The sequence below is a fragment of the Lissotriton vulgaris genome, chromosome 4_1 (assembly GCF_964263255.1).
Source record: "Lissotriton vulgaris chromosome 4_1, aLisVul1.2, whole genome shotgun sequence".
NCBI classification, from domain to species: Eukaryota; Metazoa; Chordata; class Amphibia; order Caudata; family Salamandridae; genus Lissotriton; species Lissotriton vulgaris.
In genome coordinates this window covers 2109478218-2109497574 of record NC_141691.1, presented here as the reverse complement: position 1 = coordinate 2109497574, position 19357 = coordinate 2109478218, and the positions used below count along the sequence as shown (strand labels likewise).

Here is a 19357-nt window from a genome sequence, read left to right as displayed (position 1 = left end):
AAATCTAGAAGGGCCTGCAAAGAAAAAATGGAATGTTTTTTGCTTTAAGCTTGTCTCGCAATTGGAGGAATCCTTTCCGCAGCTCAACCGTATCCTTTGAGTAGTCTTGAGTGAAGATTATGCGTTGGCCTTGCAGGAAATATGACGGTTCTTTCTTGCAAATTGAAGGATGGCTTCAACTTATTGGAATCTGAGAGGATTGCATATCAGAGGACGCTGGCCCTTTCTTTTTTTGTCGGTGAAGGTGGGAATTCGCGCCCTGTCTAACTCGAAGCCGTGTTGGAATTCGATCTTAGTTATCATTGGGATCCATGCTCTTAAGAATGTTACACACGATGCTGCATCCTTTTCAGAGTTCTCTGCAACGCCAAAGATGCGGATGTTCCCCCGTCTGTTGCAGTCCTCCAACTCGGTGTTGTGTCTCCTAAGGGCATCGGTGGTGTATTCAAGACGCTTTACTACTTTCCCTGATTGAAGGGACATGTCTTCCACGTCACTGAGGCGTTGTTCTGCTTCGCACAGACTTTTATTCATAGTGCTCATATCTGCTCTAATCAACGTGCGCTTGAGTTGCATGGAATCCGTGTTGCCCTTGGTGGATTTAGCCAGATCCTGGACTTCCGCCAGTTTTTTGAGTGTCATATCCATGGTGGCTGCTATATCTGCCCTAGCTTTGATGGGAGAGTCTGATATCGTTGGTTCGGGGTGCACCTTTTGTTATTGCCTCTGCCCTCTCTTTCCACCATTGCGGGACAGGTCAGTAGAGCTTGAAGTAGGGTAGGCCGGGAGAAATAGCAATTGAGGCACGACTGGTGGGCGGTCGCCTGTTTGAGACACTTGTCACTGCGTTAACGGGGTCTCTGTAGGCGCTAGGTATGGAGATTCTAAAAAAAGGCGCTGGGCGCTGCAGAGCATTGGTGTTGCGCAGTTTCTTAGCTACCAACGTGGCTCAGACAATGTCTCTCTCATTGGTGCTTTGTACTGTGACACAGATCGAGGAGTATGTACAAGAAGCAGCCTAGTTGACACACAGCAAGGGAAGGAAGCTAAGGATTGCCGCGCAAGGGTTAGGAACCTAGATGTACATTGCGCATGCAACAATTTCAGAAGTCCAACAGCCAGGGAACAGGCCGAGGGGCTCAATCATAAGCAGCTGCACTGGGTATCTTATTAGCCTATGAGCGAGTGACTACCAGCCCCTTACTGTGGTTGCGGTGGTGCTAATCCAGAACGTAGGGTGCTTCTCCTGGGTGAATGAGGCTCATTCCAACTGGTCAGTGAGTAGTATAGGTACGTGGGTGAGCTAGGTGCAGGGATGATGGGACGCCATGTTAGGAGCACTGGTGAGCTGAAACCACATAGGGCAGAGAGAACAGAGGGTCGACCTGAGCACAAGGAGGTGATGGGCACTCCTCGTAAATGCTGCATTGATGGAGGCATGTACTATTTTTTGAAGCCAAGGACTTTCCCCCGCAGAAGCTCTTTACCTCGGGCCGCGCTAATCAGAATGTCCCAGCAGCTGCCATTTTAAGGTCAGGCGGAGCGGAGGTTTGAGGGGCGAATACGATAGCATACAGCAGTCCACAGGGGTGCTCACTTCCCGAAATTGCCTGTGAGCATTTCGCAGCCTCCGTTCTCCGTTTGGGCAGCCGAGGAAGGGTCCGAGAAAGGATCGCCGGCTCGGTTGATTCCCGGGTTCAGGCGGGTCCAGAGCAGGGTCGCGGCGCCATCTTAGTTCGCCCACGCCGTCTCTACAGGCGCCAGGGAGAACCGTAATTATGGGCGAATGTGTGCCGTCCCAACTTCAATTTGCCACTCAGTTGACGCCGCTCAGTTCGGGCTATTGAAATCTGGCGGTCTGGTGGCGGAATGGTCGGTTTGGTGCCTGGATCTAGGAGAAGTCGCCTCCCTGTTCCGCACAGCGACTCGGTTAGGCAGCCATCGCCACTGCCGTCCAAGCCACGCCCCCCATTTAATATTATTTTTAATTGCCACTTTGATACTCCCATTTCTCTGTGTTTTTGGACGGTGGGTTGATATAAAGATGTCACCATTTGGGCTCAACCCCTTGGAGAATCTAGTTGAGATGTACCCAATACATGCAGCTTACACAGCTTCTGTTTTACCCTGGAGGAAAGGATGATAGAAGAAAAAGGACGCCTCAGAATCCCTCACTGTCAGATCATTCCACCTTGGGGGTGAAGGTCTCATCCTTTCCTTGATCCCACTTTGCTTTCTGGTATTTTATCTTCTGATTGGCTTAAAGTATTGGAATGCAACTTAAGAAGTGGTGTGGAAGGTCAACTAATGCTTGAGAGGAATGGAGTAGAAGGGAAATTCTACTTCAGCTTAGGCACCAGCAGGGAGAGTTGGAAGTCTGGACATGACAACCATAGTGCAGTGTAAAGTATTACAAATACGTTAAACGTGTAAGACCGCAAAGACATCATGCGCACTGGAAGCAGAAATGAACAAGCACTCTGAGGAAATCTAACAAATTGATTAAATGTGGGGCTCTTAACCCTTCAATGTACCCTACCTTGCCTTGGTGCCTCACCCCTAAACCTCTTGTGCACACCTTCTCTGCGCCCACTAACAAGCGAGGTAAACACCTGCAATTTCCCCATTTAAAGCACTCACTAAACTACATTGTAACATAAGTGATGGTACTTGTAACAATTATTGAAACTACCGAACCCATAGAAGGTCTTTCGTTGGGAAGTTGTATGGCGTTTGGTTTGCATGCTGAATATAATATGTTTTTATTTATTTAATCATAATAAGGTTGCAAGGGGCCCACACAGCTAGGAGATACTATATTTTGGGCCTTAGCTCCTCAATTTCAGAAGACATTTTGCGGGTCATGGGAAATATTGATGCCCCTCAACATATTTCAGTGGAATTTCTATTTTGATATTCAAAATTCCACCATTTTCTCTAATAAAGCCTGTATCTGAAAGTTCATAGGAAAGGAAGCCTAAAATTACCATTACACAGTCAGGACACTGTGCTGTTTCCGAACATGAATTCATCAGTAAGATTGTATGGTTACTGTGTCATGCCAGAAACCGGTCCCCGGTAGCTTGTTTCCTTCCCAGTGTAAGAATTGGCTTTTGTAGTTTGGTTTGCCCTGTTCCCATCATGCACTGGGACAGGAACAGACTAATTTGCATATAGCCAGGTTCTGAAACTGGGATGGTGCAGTGAGCTAAAAAACGGTGTTGGATCTAGCCCTGATCTCTTGACTGGGTGAGAGTATTCTGTTTAATTCAGAGACTCTGTCCCTCACCACCCCTTGTTGTAAATATCCTTGCTCACTGTGCCACTGGATTCAAGCTATTATAAATTATAAACAAGGGAACCCGTTAGGTAGCATCGGATCAAGGGTATCAATTATTGCAAAAAAAGGTCCTATGCTCATTTGAGAATTTTCTGAGACCAATAATGAGATATAGACCACAATAAGTACTATATACGTTTTTCCAGTGTCCAACTGGACAGAGGATTTTAATTCAATTTGTTTTTCAAGAATAAGTTCAAGGAATATTAGTACACAAATATACAAGTGCATAGTCCTGTACCCAACAAGAGGAAGAAGGTGGGAGGAAAGGACAATAGACTAGTGCACAAAGCAAGATTCAGAAAATAGTCAGGCAAATACTTTGGAGCAAAAATAGGCTTGCCTATAGAATGTAGTAACTATTACCTGATTTATCGTATTGACGCCAATGGCTACCTGGAACACCCCTCCACCAGCCACCAATTACATCTTTGTTTTAAAACCCCTTGCGGTCCACTATCAGTGTAGAACAGATAAACCCAAGCCTTGCGGCATCTCCCCGGGGAAGACCCGCTAACGAGTCCTACGCCGGATTCTTGGCGTCAACGCGATAAATCAGGCAATAGTTTTTTTTAATTAGTCCTGATGATGATCCCGCTCACCTAGGATCTAGGGATCGAAACGTCAACTGTTTTTGAAACAATACCACATATTGACCATTGAATGTTATTGATGTGATTATTGTTTTGTAGAGCTTGTGTTACTACATTCTATAGGCAAGCCTATTTTTGCTCCAGAAAATTCTCAAATGAGCATAGGACCTTTGTTTTTTGTAATACTGGATTCAAGCTAGCCTGGCTGATGAAGGGTAATACCCAGAAACGTGTCCCAGGACACTTGTTTCTGGTCCAGGGAAGGCCTGGCTTGGCAGTTAGTTCTGGACTATTTCCATGAGGCACAGGGTCAAGACTGATTTGCATACGGCTGGGTCTTAACTAGGGTGGCATGGTGAGCAAAAGAACAATGGATTTAACCCAGATCTCTTGACTGGGGGTGAATGTATGATTTATTCTGCATTACCGCCATCATTTGTTTGCGTAGCGATTTTTCAAGGGCGCATTCTGTGCTGCAGATTAAGCTTGGATGCAGACTGCTCATCCTTTCCTTGTTTAGATAGTGACTCCCTCTTTTTAGAAGGAGCTCACTCTTTTATGTAACTGTGGGATGTGCTGAGTATTGGCAAGACCTATTTTTTTACACTGCATTACATACATTTAGAGTGGGCTTTGGCTCAGCCTCTACCTCATGATGAGTAGCTTTGTTGTCTACCTCACTTCTCTGCTCCTAACTCAATCACTATCTCCACTGTTCCCCAGTCTGTCGAAATCAGGAGCATTTCAGTCTGCAGTGTTCTGTTTGGATGATGTATCCTTCCACTTCTAAAGTCAGACCTTGCCTGCATGGGAGGGACTCTTTCAATCCTCTTTCTCTCCCACCCTTAATTCCCCCCAATCCCTGTGTCTTCTCTCTCCCCACACCCAGCATATTTTTGCCCGTACTCCCCAATTCTTTTTGGTTTTTTACACCTGCAACTAAGTCAGCAGGTGGTAGTATTAAAATGTTTCCAGACCGTTACAAAATGACTGACTGCACACCAATTTTCGGGAGACATTTCTGACTAAGTCTGTTTTATTTATGCAGAGTCCATCCAAGGATGGCTACCACTGATGTGCGCACATCTGCAACGGCCATGTTTGAAAGCATTTGGTAAAACTCTGAAAATGCATTTTAAGGTAGCTATCTGCAGTGGCTAGCTTTTAATGCATTTTGTAATGTTTTAGAACCCACTTCAAACGGCCCCTACAGATGCATGTGTATTTGCAGTGGTAATCTAAGCCACAACATTGCTTTGGCAAAGCCAGTAGGTTTCATGGCCAAAGCCAGCTTTTCTGATACTTGTTTAACTTGCAAGTCAACAGAGTGTAACTAGATTTAATATTATTTTTATACATATGCTTCCTTTGGCACTTTCAGGTATGTTGTGGGATATTTTTGTCTCCAAGATGACGGCCACCTTGTAAAAACACTTAGAACGCTCAACTGAAGTGTTTTTACGAATGTTGTTGCCTTCCTCAACTTTTTGATTGAGAATTTGTAACACCACTGTCGCTGAGATAGAAAGCATTTTAACTGCAAGCCAATTCTATTGGCACTGGTATCTAAACCTTTCAGAATATGCCAATGAAATTGCAACATTTTACCAAACAATATTTCCTTTAGATTTCCACTGATACCAGGCTGTGAGGTACTCTAACTCCATCACCAGTGACCATTCCTGGGAGCAGAGGAAGAGAACTGATGAAGAATAAATGTACTCACTGAGGGTGGACAGGAACAGAATGACAAAGCCAGCAAACATAGGAATGTGGTAACCTATCCTGGAAAAGCAGAAAAAGGACATTACAAAGCCGCTGTATATGAGAAGGCCATTTTCCATTTATGAGGCATACCACTTAATAATGATGCAATGCTACAACTAAAAATGTGTCTACTACTTACATGACCATGGACTATTCATCATGGTACCCTCATCTTTCATAATGTTCTCTTGGTTCCCCCATTTAGCACATCACATATATAGAGATGTTTTCTCCCTTTGAACAGTCTTTAGGCTACACATTCTTATACACGGGTTCAAGGGCTGCTTGAATCTTGCTCATTGTAGCAGACTAGATGACACCTTAGGGTGACACCAGGTTTCCCCACTAGTAGCAATAGTGATCATAACACCGTAGGAGAGTGGCGACAAAGTCTCACTAGGATTAGGGTGCAAAATCTTTGCACCGACTCTACTGGGTTCCAAGCATTGAGGTGAATTTCTGACTTTTTAGGCAATTCTTGTCTTTCTAACTCTGATCTCATATGCTTCCGAAAAGGGCACAGATTATCTCCAAAACTGCCTGAATATGATCTTTAAACAAGAGAATGTTTATCTTTTAACCCTCATTGTTATCATTGAACATTCTCTGTGCATACTGAACAAGAGAAACTTTGTCTGCCATGGGCATTTGTGAAATTAAATAGCTACATATTAGCAAGAGAAAGAGAAAGGAAATATGAACACAGAATTGGTGTGACAATGTTCTTTCTCTGCGAATGATACACATGAGGATTCAATGTAGGGCATTGTTATTTTGTTGGGTTCTACCCTTATATAAGCACATTCCTCAAGATGTTTTAAACATGTAAAGTACTGCCACTCCTTGAAATAGTTGTAGTTTCTCTGTAACAACATGTTATAGATATTGTGATGGTCACAGATTATTACACAATAATCCTAACCCTCTTTTACCATATTATTCTTAAGGACCAGATAATTAAGCACAAGATCCCAATCAATATTTTTAAAATTACAGATGATATTTAAAAAAGTTAATTACTTTAATCACGTTGACTGTGATAAACAATGATAAAACAATTATCAAATAATCATAGATATCCTTCAAAGGAAATCAGTTAAATCCTATTTATTGCTGGATCATTGACAATATCGAATTCACCATGAATCAAATGACACAGCAAAAGTGTTCAGGTGAAAAGAGAATGTGGGGCATCCAGGAGGCAATACAATAGGAAAACAATGTGATATCAACAGTTTATTGCATAAGGCTAACAGGGCAATTTATAAAAAAGACATTTTTTTGTGCCCTGATAAAGACCACAAGTATTTGAAATTAGCTGAAACACGTGAGTGCTCTTTAAAGCCATAGTTAATTTATTTTAAAATAGAAAATAATTACTATATTTTTACATTTCATCACTTTCTAGGGCTTACTTTCAAATATTTAATTCTACTACATATATGTAGCTCAATTATAACTTTTTGTACAATACTTTTCCTATATGTCAAATGCAGCTTCACATGTTTGGATTAGTGTTAATGTATATTCCTATTTTATGCAATAAACAAATAAATGTTTTTTTTAATTGAATTTACCTATAATTCACTTGATGATTTAGAGTTTGGTGGAGAGGTTCTTCCATCACAATGGAGTATCCTCTAAACTAAAGTCTATGTCACACTTCCGTATTTAGAAGGGGGAGAAGCTTTAATATGTCAATGATGGCGCCTACTCTGGCGCCAAGATACTCCTATGACAGCCCGACTGAACATGGGCCGTCGGAGGTTAACACATATCACTAAATGTATGACGGTACAAAGCATGCCATTACTACGCATGCTTTTAGTGCAATGTTTTTACATCGCAAATGGCATTAGTACGCATTATATTACTACGCTTACCATAACTTCACAAAAGCATTAAAAATATAACAACTGTATTTTAATGCGCAGACCGTTACTTCGCAAACCACTTCTACTCATACATGCCCCTACACTAAACATACAAGACAACACTACACTGAAACCTTTAACACTACATACAACTGCTCTACCCTAAACCCTACTCACTACCCTCAGCACAACCCCTACACTACAAAACACAACACTACCCTGAACCTTAATACACTACTCCCAGCTCGACCCCCTACACTACATATAAACCAAAACACCACCCTAAACCCTAATACTCTACACCAGTACGAACCCCCGACCCACACTCCTGTCCCTACACTCCACTACAAAAACACACTATATTCTTCTTACCTCACTCTCCTCATGGTTCCTCTCACCTTTTGGGACCGTCCTCACGTCGTCTCTGATGGGCGGTGCACGTCGTTGTGAGGAAACAGCCTCAGTTTCCTAACAACAACACGGATCATTGTCTTTTAAAGCATACCATTACTTCGCATGCAAAGTAACTACACTTGTGATGTAACAGCTTGCGTACAAATAGTACGAGTTGTAACATCGCAAGCGTAGTAACGCTTGCAAAGTAATGGTATGCGCAGTAGCAGCCGCGCACTAGAGGCTGTTTACCCATTTCACCATCTGCCCTATGATGGGCCTAGTTCAAAAATGTAAATTTACACTTTTGTGTAAGTTTATGATTTTTTGCAATTCACAATGCAATATTACGAGTAGTATCTTTATGACTCTTTATCATTTTATGTGTAGAGTCTGTGCCGTGAGCATGGAGACTCCAAATTCGTAAAGATAATGCTTGTAAAATTGCTTTGTGAATTGCAAAACATCATAAACTTCCAGAAAATGGTAAGCTTACTTTTGCAAACTAGGTCCTTTGAGTGGATGGCTTTATGGTTTTACGTTGTTGTTGGCCAGTGTCAAGTAAACCCCAAAGGTAAGGCACAGTAAAAGAAAAAATCGTCCACGGTGTGGGACACCATTCATTTTTCATTTTGCAAAATCGAACACACGCTTTAGGAGTTTGATTTTGAAAAATGAAAAACCCTGTAAATGTTTTCCAAGAGACAGTCCATCAAGCATTTACACCATTGACAGGAACTGCCATCACAGTGGTTCCTGCGCATGTTTACAATTGTCCATGGGGCTGAAGCACCGCCCTTGATTTGGCCGACTGCTGGATACACATTTTAAACTGAAGTGAAAGGACACATTTAATGAACTTCAAGATGATCCTGGACAAAGGTGCAGAATTTAAAATGTGCCAAATAGAAATATTTTAATTATAAACAAAAGCCATTAAATGAATTGATTAACCTGGAAGAAGACTGTATGTTTATTTATATGTTTGAAACAACATTAGTGTTGGGTGGCCTACATATAAATGGAGTTTGGAAAGCACTCAGAGCCATTCACATCTAATGTACAGATTCAAAGTGCTTGAAAGTAATTCCTACTTGACTATGATTCCTGCCTATATCCAAGTCAGTGGATGCCTACTGTAATAGAAACTGCCATCGCAGCTGGCTCTCCAATTATCATTCCAGGCAAGAACCCAGCACTGCTAGGGATATAGTTAGTTCAGGGCAAACTGCCAAGGCGACTATCTGATTTCAGGACAAGCCAGCACAATAGTGGTTCTTGCTCGATGCAAGAACAAAGGGTTTCTAGAGAAGGGGTCAGTAGCGGCTGGCATGGTTTGCGGGTGGGGGCGGGCGTGGGTGTCACACAGGGAGGGGGATCACGCGACGGTCATCATTTAAAAAAGAAATAGTTAAAAACATATCTTTCCCCTGGGTCCAGCTTCTTCACTGCTCCAGCTCTCTTGCTCACCTGCCTCCGGCAGAAACAGGAAGCAGGCAGCCAGGCTCCTTCCCCTAAGACAATCACAACAATGCAACATTGTGATTGGTCTGGAGTGTCGTGACCTGATGCTCAGCCAGGGGCTAGAGGGGTGTGGATGTTCTCCATGCAGTCTGCAACGCAGTCCGCATGGAGAAGGGCAAAGTGCATATGACTGGTTTTGGGAGGCCCGAGAGGGATGACCAAACCGATTTTTGCACACCTACGAGTGGCCAAACCACTCCTCCCCTGCCCCGCCCAGCAAACATAAAATGGTAATAACTTTTAGTTATTACCATTTTCTGCTTAGGCTTCTCGCACTGCGAGAAAGCAGTGGGGCGATGCCCCTACGCCATAGCGGAGGAGCCGCCAGTGCAAGCAATTGAGAACCTGAAGGTTTGGATGGAAAGAGGACATCAGCAGGTTGGAACAGGCAGTGATCATGGACTATAACTATAAAGATAAGACAAGCACAAAAAGGGATGTAGAAGCAGTGAAACTATAGACCAACTATCTTGAAGGATTGTTTGTCTGCTCCTTGAAAGGGATCTCTCTGGGAGGTGAGAAAGATCTGACAAAAAGACAAGGAGCAGATTAACCCCAGAGAGTTCAGGAAGACACCCTGCAGCTCCTACAGAGAAGGAGTGCTGGTGGTTCTCTGTGCCATAGGCAAGCCCTGACTCTCTTGGAAGCAATGAAAATCAGGATGCAATATCAACACACAAGAAGACAAAGAAGAAACGTGAAAGGAAAACAGAAAAAGGGACTGGGCTTTAGGAAGCTCTGGACTGGAGTAACAGGACTGGAATACACAAAACGGAGTTTGATTGAATTCTGCACACTAACTAGGACAGAACAGGAACACAGGAGTACAACACAAGAAACCAGCATATACAAGACAGGTCTGAATGTGTGCTGACAGTATCTAGGATCAAGGCAAACAGGGAAACAAAGAGGCAGGATAAACATGAGACTGGCAACAGAAACAAGCAATAAGAAAATGAAACTTAGAATCAAACAGCAATGAAAAGGAAAAACAAAGGCATGACTGAATATTGCTAACAAGGAGCGGAGTCAGTTGTGAGCCGCTGCACTCTGCTCTCTCAAGGCTGAAATAGCTGGAGGCTCAGGCGAGCAGCACAAGGGCAGGGAGAAAGAACAAGGTGCAAGCAATCAACCAGGTGCAGGGAATCACCAATGGATAATAAGCAGGACTGGGACTATGAAAGGGGACGACCAGGGAAACCAGCAGACCCAAGACAGGACACAGGAAGGCCCGGAAGGATGTACGGGTGGTAGCCAAGGCAGCGAACAGTTTAGAAAGCGGTGAAAAAAGTTTAGAAGGTCTGTAGGATTCAGGAATCAAGGTTGAAAATAGAATACCACCACCAGGGCATGAGCTGGGAAAGGTTTGGAGAGAGAACAGACAACAGGGAACATGATCAGGATGGTAGTATGGAAGCCTGGGCTGCAATGTAAAGTGTAGAAGTGCATAGCATTAGTTTCAGTGATAAAGGCAGGGCTCCAGAGGGCTTTCATGAGGGCTGCTTAGGGTCTGGATGGCAAAGTCCTACCAAACACTTTCAGAAAATGGTCAGGGTGTAATTGATAATGGTCAAGGGCAATGGCATCTATTCTGATCCCTAAATGGGGTTCCCTACCAAAAGTGTGAGTATGTGAGTGGGGGACTGTCCTTGCCATGGTTGAGTTACATTGGTCGGGCCATGTGTGAAGAACTGAGTGACAGTCTAGCCTTTTGGAGATAGTGAAGCCTGCACGGGCAAAAACATTACATAGACGTGTTAACTGCAAAAGAGATGACAGATTATACAGGGGCATGAAACCCTACATAATATTTACATCTACAGGTGATTTTTCCCAGCTGGGCTTGAAGTACATTTGGCAAATCTTACTACTAGGGAAAGATTACCTTTCACCTGCTTGGGAAAACCATATCTGTCTTAATCACCTATGCTTCCCCACCCTGCATTCACAGGCAGATACCTGCAGTGTAGTTAATAGATATTGTTGCTTACCTGTTTGTAAGGGGGCCCACAAATGGACTCGTAAGGAGCTGCATGAGGGCCTTAGATGCAAAAAGTAGTCCCACGCGCATATTCTCATCCTTCAGGAAGTCTTGGCCACGTATGCAGTTGTTCTTTGGCACTTCAGCGGGTTCAGTTGCATAAGTAATGTCAATGTCTGTGCTATTCCCACCATCAGGAACACTGCTGTTAGCAAGGATGTAGGTAGAGTTATCATGTGAAAGCACAGAGGTAAAGTTGAAAATATCTGGGAATGCCTGAGCTTCTGGCAGGTGCTTCACTAGTTCAGATCCATTCTGGTTTTCATACAGGAACATTGGCACGATAGGCACTGGAAGAAAGGGTGAGGTATTAAGACATATAACATATGCAGGCTACCAGGAGTAAGGGCTCTGGAAGGAGAGTATAACAAACATTGCTCGACGTGTTTCATTTGAGCAGGTGTGTTCCAGGGCTCAGCAAAAGAGCACAACAACTCATTTTGAAATACTGGAACCTAGTTGCGGTGCTGGTTGTCAATGTGATTATTCAGTCTGCACAGTGGCCACACATTTGTATATTTTGAACAAAAGAAATGCTGCTACTGCTGCTCCATTGCTGACTGTGACAAACATGCACAGGTTTTGTTTCAAGGCTAGTTGTATTAACCTAATTAAAGGGCAGTCCCACTGGTGTCACATAATGACAGAAGGAATAAATGAATTTATAGATATATTTTTTTTCATGCTCAAAAAGAGAAGATAAATGGCACCCAATGATAATAATAAAGGTACTGTCCTTTCTCTGGTTATGCAGCTTTCAAAAAGTTGTGACGTGCTGTGTGTTGGTGTTTTGGGTAGACAAAGAAGGGTAGCCAGCATCAAGAGGTAGTAGAATACACCACAGTATCTAAAGACATTTACTTCCTCTGGGAGTACCACATTTGGAGTTGTTAGGTGATATTAAAATGTGATTGTGTTTCATTGGTACCCCTGTTTCTGGTTGGAATGAAGGAAGCACACAGCCTGGTGATGACACAGTTGTGCTCAGATATGTGTTCCTGTGGCCTGAACTCTCATTGCCACCACCATCATTAATATGAAAGAAACATGCACTGTACGTACCCACAACTGTGAGGAGGATGCAATCCAATAGCAAGGCCACAAACACCACCACCACAACCAGTTTCTGTGACTCTCTGCTTTTTCTCAGCCACCGGCAGGGAGCATATTCACCAAACTTCATTGTGAGCAAAGGGTCTTCAGGTCCAGAGGGGAGAGCTGGTGGGTGTTAACAAGGCTGGGAAGGTTCCCAGAAAACAATCCGAGCTGAAAATGGAGAAAACCCGTCTGGATAACGTGTCAAGAGAATGGTAAAACAATTTGGTACAAGCAGAAATGTAACTTAGACTTTGTGCAAGAGAACAAACCTACCTACGTTCATGTGATGGGCCCTTAATACCCCACTAAGCTACATGGCCTTTCTCCTCTTTCATGTCCCTCTTTCCCTTGTTTTACATCCTTACCATACCGTAGTCATATTTACCCTGTACATGGAGCCACTTGACACTCTAATCATACATACTAACATCAAGCTACTCAAAGATGCCAATGATACACAACTCTATTTGAAAGTCTCCTCTGCTTCAGACATTCAACTTCTCAAACCTTGCCTGCAACTTATGCAGACCTGGATGTTGATCAGCTACCTGAAGTTCAGTTCAACCAAGAGAGAGAGCCTCATTTACAAAGGTAATTTACACTTCTGAATAACTTACAATTCTGATTAAGTTTACTTCTTTTTGGTTATTCACAAAATCAGTTACTGCTAAAAAACAGCAGTAATTACAGCTGCACACATGGCCAAACACAGGTATTGCAAAATCCTCTCATAAAAATTAATGGAGGTATGTAATCAAAATAAACTTCCTTTGGAAATTATTTTAAATGCATTATTTAAAGTAGTTTCAAAAATAAATGAATAAATCTCAACGATAAATAAATATATACCAATAGTATATATTGATTATTATATTCATGTGTTTGGTTCTTAGCACACCCGCAGGCAGGAATCCATGAGGCTGAAGACTAAGGGCCATATTTCTTAATACTTGACGCAGTACAAGGTAGCAAGATACCAGAAGGTATGCCCAACTAATGACAATAGACGACTCAAATGGGCATGAGTACCTGCTGACACATTGAAACCTGAAGTCATAAAGTGTAACCAAAGAGACAGCATTAGCGTATTACATAGCCTACTTGAGCAGCAGGATGGGTTCCCAAAGATCATGCCTTGCCATACACATTTTTATACTTCAGTTAGCGTCCTTCTTTAAAATGCCTCAATGGCCACTGGGTAAGTCAAAATTCGCCAGATTACACTCCTGGTTTAACCAGGAGTGTAGCAACCTAAGATCCAAACTGGTCATCGTTATTAGAGCAAACAATGTGGTGGAACTTAGAGAAGCAAGAAGATCCTAAAAGACAGCCTTTGCCAGAACTTAACGAGAATGGGATGAGGATCTACGGCTCCAGATTAGTAACGCTCGCCAGAGGAAAGCTTCACAACTGTTTTGGCTGTTAGTCACCAAGGGAAATGCAGAAAGACAAAGGCCACCCACTAAAAACATTGCCATCGCCACTTGGTATCAACATTCCTCTACAGTATATACAGGATTTGGGGATTTGGCTATTACAGGCCCCACCATCAACTACACCGGCCTCCAGGCCACTGGGCTATTTTCTCTAGCAAAAATATCACACAAAGCATAAACTCTGTAGTTAGGAACAAAGCTCTGGGGCCCAACTGTGTACCTGGCGATGTTTTTCTTAATGGCATTGTTAATTGGTCTCAATATATATGGGCACTAGCCACTGAAATTGCCGCAGGGACTCCGAAACCGCTCTTGTGGAAGGATGATGTGGTGATTCCATTTTTAAAGAAGTGTTACCGCAAAATACAGTGTAGCATATTACTTAATATGTTTATTTGAAATTGTTGACACTGCAGGGTGAATTTGTTGTAACTGTATTTACTGTAACTACAAGTCACCTTTTGGCTCAAAAAACTTCTTGCTTGCCTGAAAAACTTTTTCCTTGCTCTATCTCCTTCTTCCTGGTTTATCTCCTCTAAACCTTTCGGGATAGGTACAGGACTGTACCCTATCTTGCCACTATCTGTGGCCCCTCCATGGGCCAACACAACTCTATGTTATCCTATGAATAAATTTACGTCCGGCTGGACGTTTTCCAAAAATATAGTACTGACTGTAGTCTATATTATTATCTGCATGTGATATTTTGAATCCTTAGGATCCCTGTTCTCTATAACAAGTTAAAGTAACCCACGGTCCGAAGGTCCCCTACTGGGTTCCCTTGTGTCCAAAAACGTTTCGAGCTTTTCCAGCACAGGAGGGGAAAAGCCATAGCATGGAAGGTGTTAATTTAAAGGCAAAATGCTTTTGGGGGATCCCTCTCAAGTGAGCAGCCACATTTGACTATCTGGGCGTAACTCTATCTGAGAAAATGACCTGGAAACACCAAATTATGTAGTGAGTTCTTCAGCAGAAGCAGACCACTGGGGCTCTGATCAAGGAGCATGGGCTTTCCAGACCTAACCAATAGCAGCCCCACTCCAGATTTATGACAATAAGGTAGTGGGTTCCGCTTTGTATGGTTCCGAACTTTGAGGATTTGAGAATTTGGAAGGCCTCCTCGCTGCAGAGAACACATTTTTTTAGATCCTTTTGCTCCTTTGCCCAGACCACTCCACTTCATCCCTTAAGGCTAGATGTAGGCAGACCGTCAATTGTGGATGAAGTGAGGCTTCATCCCCTGCTTTTCTAGCTGCACTTGAAACTAACCCTTGAGCTCTCCCATTACGCTGCTGCTCTTGACTAAGTTTGCAGACTTGACTGCTTCAAGAAAATTGTGTGGGAAAATTGTGTGGTTTACTAAAGTCAGGTCACTGCTCACAGCGATGGGTTTAGGAAGCTTGTGGGATGCCAAAGTCTCCAGTTTATTTCCCAATAAAGGACTGGTCTAGACCCAATACTGGAACTGGGTGGTGCACACTACTGTTACTGAATTGGCCAGGGCCGTCTCACATTACAATTTATGGAATGGAGGTTATCACAATCCCACAGGCTAGGAAGCTTTATATCCAATTTAGATTTAGCTCCCTTCCTGTGAATTCCTTTACTGCAGCTTGTTGTCGGCCCTCCTCTGCAATGCAGTGCTGTCCAGGTTGCACTCTCATCGTTCAGACAATTAGCCATATTTTCTTCTTTTGCCCTCTGTATAACTCCACGAGAAATAAATAGCTAGCCCCTGCTTGCAGGTTGCTGGGAATTTGATGCCCCCAAGAAGACCTGCACATTCCGAAATTCGATTCCAGGCCTTTAGTTGCTTGCGCAGTTGCCAAGCTTGTTGGTAAAATGCAGATCATTAAAAGGTACGCATCAAAGTGGCGATGGCGCGCACTTCCTAATTTTTTCTCAATTCTTTTATGTTTCTTATGCCTGCAAACTGATCACTTTTCAACATAGTGATTGTATGGTCGGTCTTCTGCGCAATTTAATTGGGTTATACGTTTTTGATACCACATTTTTTACCCTTTTAACTGTTGTTTTAATCGTCCTATCAGTGGCCGGTACAAATCAATTGGTAATCAACGTGTTGTATTTAACGAACCTCTGTCACGTATTTATTACCGGATTCAGTTACTGTATGCATTTGCACTTCTATGTTCGCAATGACCGAAATAAAGTTTATGATGATGAACTTGCTCAGCTGCTTTGCATCAAATGGAGAAAGCAGGAATGAACCATAATTACTAACAAATGGTTCATTACTGCTTTCTATCTGCGCTGGTGCCCTTGTGGCTGCCAAGTGCCAATGCAGGCTCCCTTGCACTCTAATATAAGGGTGCCTGTGTTGCAGACTGGATTGTTTTTGTGCAGGAAGGTACTTTTTCTTTCTAAATGTGCTGTAAAATGCAGCCTAAGAGAAAAAAAGAGGAAAAATAAATATGTTTCTCCTGTGAAGTAGTGTGGCTCACTGGTTAGAGGCGGCAGACCCGAGAGCAGAGGACGGCCCGGGACCAGGGTTCGATTCCCGACGCGGCAGGTTTCCGGACCAGGGTCAGCGGACTCGATAATTCTCTCGCCCCGGTGCCCACTCTGATCAGCGATCACACTCGGCAACTCTGGGCATTAGCTTGCCTCATCTTCACTAACGGCCCCACCAGACCGCCGGGGATGCCTGGTCTCACCCTGGAGATACCCACTAAGGGACCATCTCTCAGGGAAGCCAGGAAGGGTTTCGCAGGGGTCGAAGCGCCTTGGGACCCTCCGGGTAAGTAGTGCGCTATATAAATGCCTATACATACATTATGCCTCTGTCGGAAATGCATACTTTGATGCGCTTCCAGGTTTACTTGTCTTTGTAAATATGGGTATGCATGGATAGATGCGTGGTAACACTCACTCTACACTCATGCAACATCTTACCAGCACAGAGTAACTCAAGGCAGTGACTTGCGTTACTGCAGATTTGCCAAGCCATGCAGGGCCATGCAAAGTGCATGGCTTGGTAACTTTGGCTTAAGGAGTGCGTTGCACTTGTGCCACCTTGCGTGAAGCAAGTGCAAAGAAATCCTTTGATGAATCTGGCACTAAGTTTAAAAAAGAAAAAAACAAGACAACAGGCCTTTCCCATTCATGTACCTAGGACCTGGAACACCAGCCCTCTATCCATTATGACCGCCACAATGCTGCTCTATTTAAAGAATGAATCAAAGCCTCACCTCTTTAAAGTACACTACAGTGCAATGCATTAACTGTCTGCAATTTAGATTCCTCTCCTATTACTGGCTGACTTTAAGCTTGGCATTGACCATGTACAGCACTCTGCTGCCTTTTGGCTAGGTTCACCATAAATAAATAATATATACTTCCATACATACATACTTCCATATTTATGAGGTATGTAGAGCTCCCAAAGTAAACCAATGCAGCGAATTCAGCCACTCAGGAAAACAGGAACCAGCAAGACCCAAAGATGGTGCAAATTTTCTTTTATTGAATGTTAGCCCAGCACCAGTCAGCCATGACGCGTTTCGGCTAGAGATAGCCTTGATCACATCTTCCATATTTATATACATACTCATTTCAATATTGCTTCCACCTTATATCTAACATGAATCTAAAATCCAAGATCTCTTTGGATCTTCTGAGGATTGTTTGCACTCAAATCATCTTCATAGGCCTGAGCCAGCATCGGATTGGTAACGCGGGCACTTGGGCAATGCCTGAGGGGCCGTTGCCGAGTTCCAACTGTGGGATGCTTTTGGAGCAGTCTGGAGGGCAGATTTGGGCGGTGTCACTGTTGTTCCGAAACAGAGAGCAGCCCAGTGGGTGTCTGAGTGGCCTTTTTGGAGTTAGATGGATGTCCATTACCTCCCATTTAGGAACAGGTAGAGGTGTCACTCCCTTTCTTTCGCTGCACCAGGCCATTAATGTATGCATACCTAGCAGGACAGGGGGCATGAGCAGAAGTGGCCTCACTTGTTTTAACTCCGCAGTATAAACAAATCCAGGCATATTTTTGCATCTCCCCCCCATTTTTTTAAATAAAATTTCGCCGAAGCATTGTTTTGAGGAAATGTGGGCCACTTTTCTTTAGTGTGGCTGGGCCGATTTTGAGTCTCAATCCAACCCTGCATTAAGCTTTTATGAAATGGGTGCAATGATGATTTATTCTAGGAACAAATGGTAGGTTTTATACCCAGCTGGTTGGGATGGTGGCTTAGGTTGTATGTCTGTCTCTATGTTATTTTAGGAGGTGGCTTGACTTGATAGGCCCAAGGATAGTCAGAGGTAAGTAACCTGGATTGGCTTGGCAGTTCCATAACATCAAATAACCAGGCACTCGGATGAGGCCCAAAATGTTTGAAGGCTACTGCTGCAAATGAATAGTAATTGCTACCCGAGATATAAATAGGCTTCAGAAAGAAGATCACAAATTCAAAGGTGTTCACAGAAGCATGGACACAATTTTTCAATTTTTATTCTCCAGACTACCACTTCTGTTATGAAAAATTCACCACCCACAAAATGTTCACCGCACAAGTTATTTTCTAAAAAGTATGATGTGTGGAAAAAAGCACCAAATCTAGAAGGCAAATAATTAATATGGAATTCCTTTTTAGTGGTTTACTGACTAATTCATGTGTGAAAATAATTAAATAAAGCGCACTACCAGAGGCAACTCGGACACAAATTGCTGCTACATGAAGTTAAAATTAAAAAAAGCACAGAAAATATCTAAAAGATGTCAAAGAACAAAAAATCAAGAAAATGAAGATCTAACTTGCTTACATTAAATTGTGTACCTTGTGAATGCTTTAGTACATTTGTCAGGAGCTATCTTTGCAATGTTTCTGCTTTGCCCCGCATGTGTTTTGTTCTCAAAAGCTATTTGGAGGAAGTGGGACACCGCAATTCGGTGGCTGTCTGCTAATGTATATATAGACAAGCATTTGCAATGCAATAGGTCTCGCATTATGAAAGTTTGAGCTATTGGTCTTGTAAATGACAATTTTTTAATTATGTGTTGGTTTTGAAAATAGCTAAATTAATAGCTTTGTCATTTACAATGCCAATAGTTATAACTTTCTCAAATGTGACACCTATAGCATTTGTAATGCAACATGTTTTGTATTACATGACTTAGATGTATTGATATTACAAATAACAATGGCTTTTAATTTTTTTAAATAATTAATACTTAAATAAAAGTGATTGTAATTTATAATGGCAATAGCTTAAACTTTTGTAAATAACTTTTGTGAAGATTATGTTCGGTGTATTTTATTGTGACGAAA

General features: G+C 42.8%; 1 protein-coding gene across 1 annotated transcript in view; it reads right to left on the bottom strand.

Moving 5' to 3' along the window:
- LOC147725140 (chromaffin granule amine transporter-like) overlaps positions 1-12715 on the bottom strand; it is a 353689-nt gene extending 340974 nt beyond the window's left edge. The window contains exons 1-3 of the mRNA XM_086967117.1: positions 12595-12715; positions 11483-11822; positions 5660-5718 (exon numbers count right to left, since the gene is read on the bottom strand). Of these exons, the coding sequence (XP_086823243.1) occupies positions 5660-5718; positions 11483-11822; positions 12595-12715 (520 nt within the window). The remainder of the gene's footprint in view (positions 1-5659; positions 5719-11482; positions 11823-12594) is intronic.
- Positions 12716-19357: the final 6642 nt, after the last annotated feature.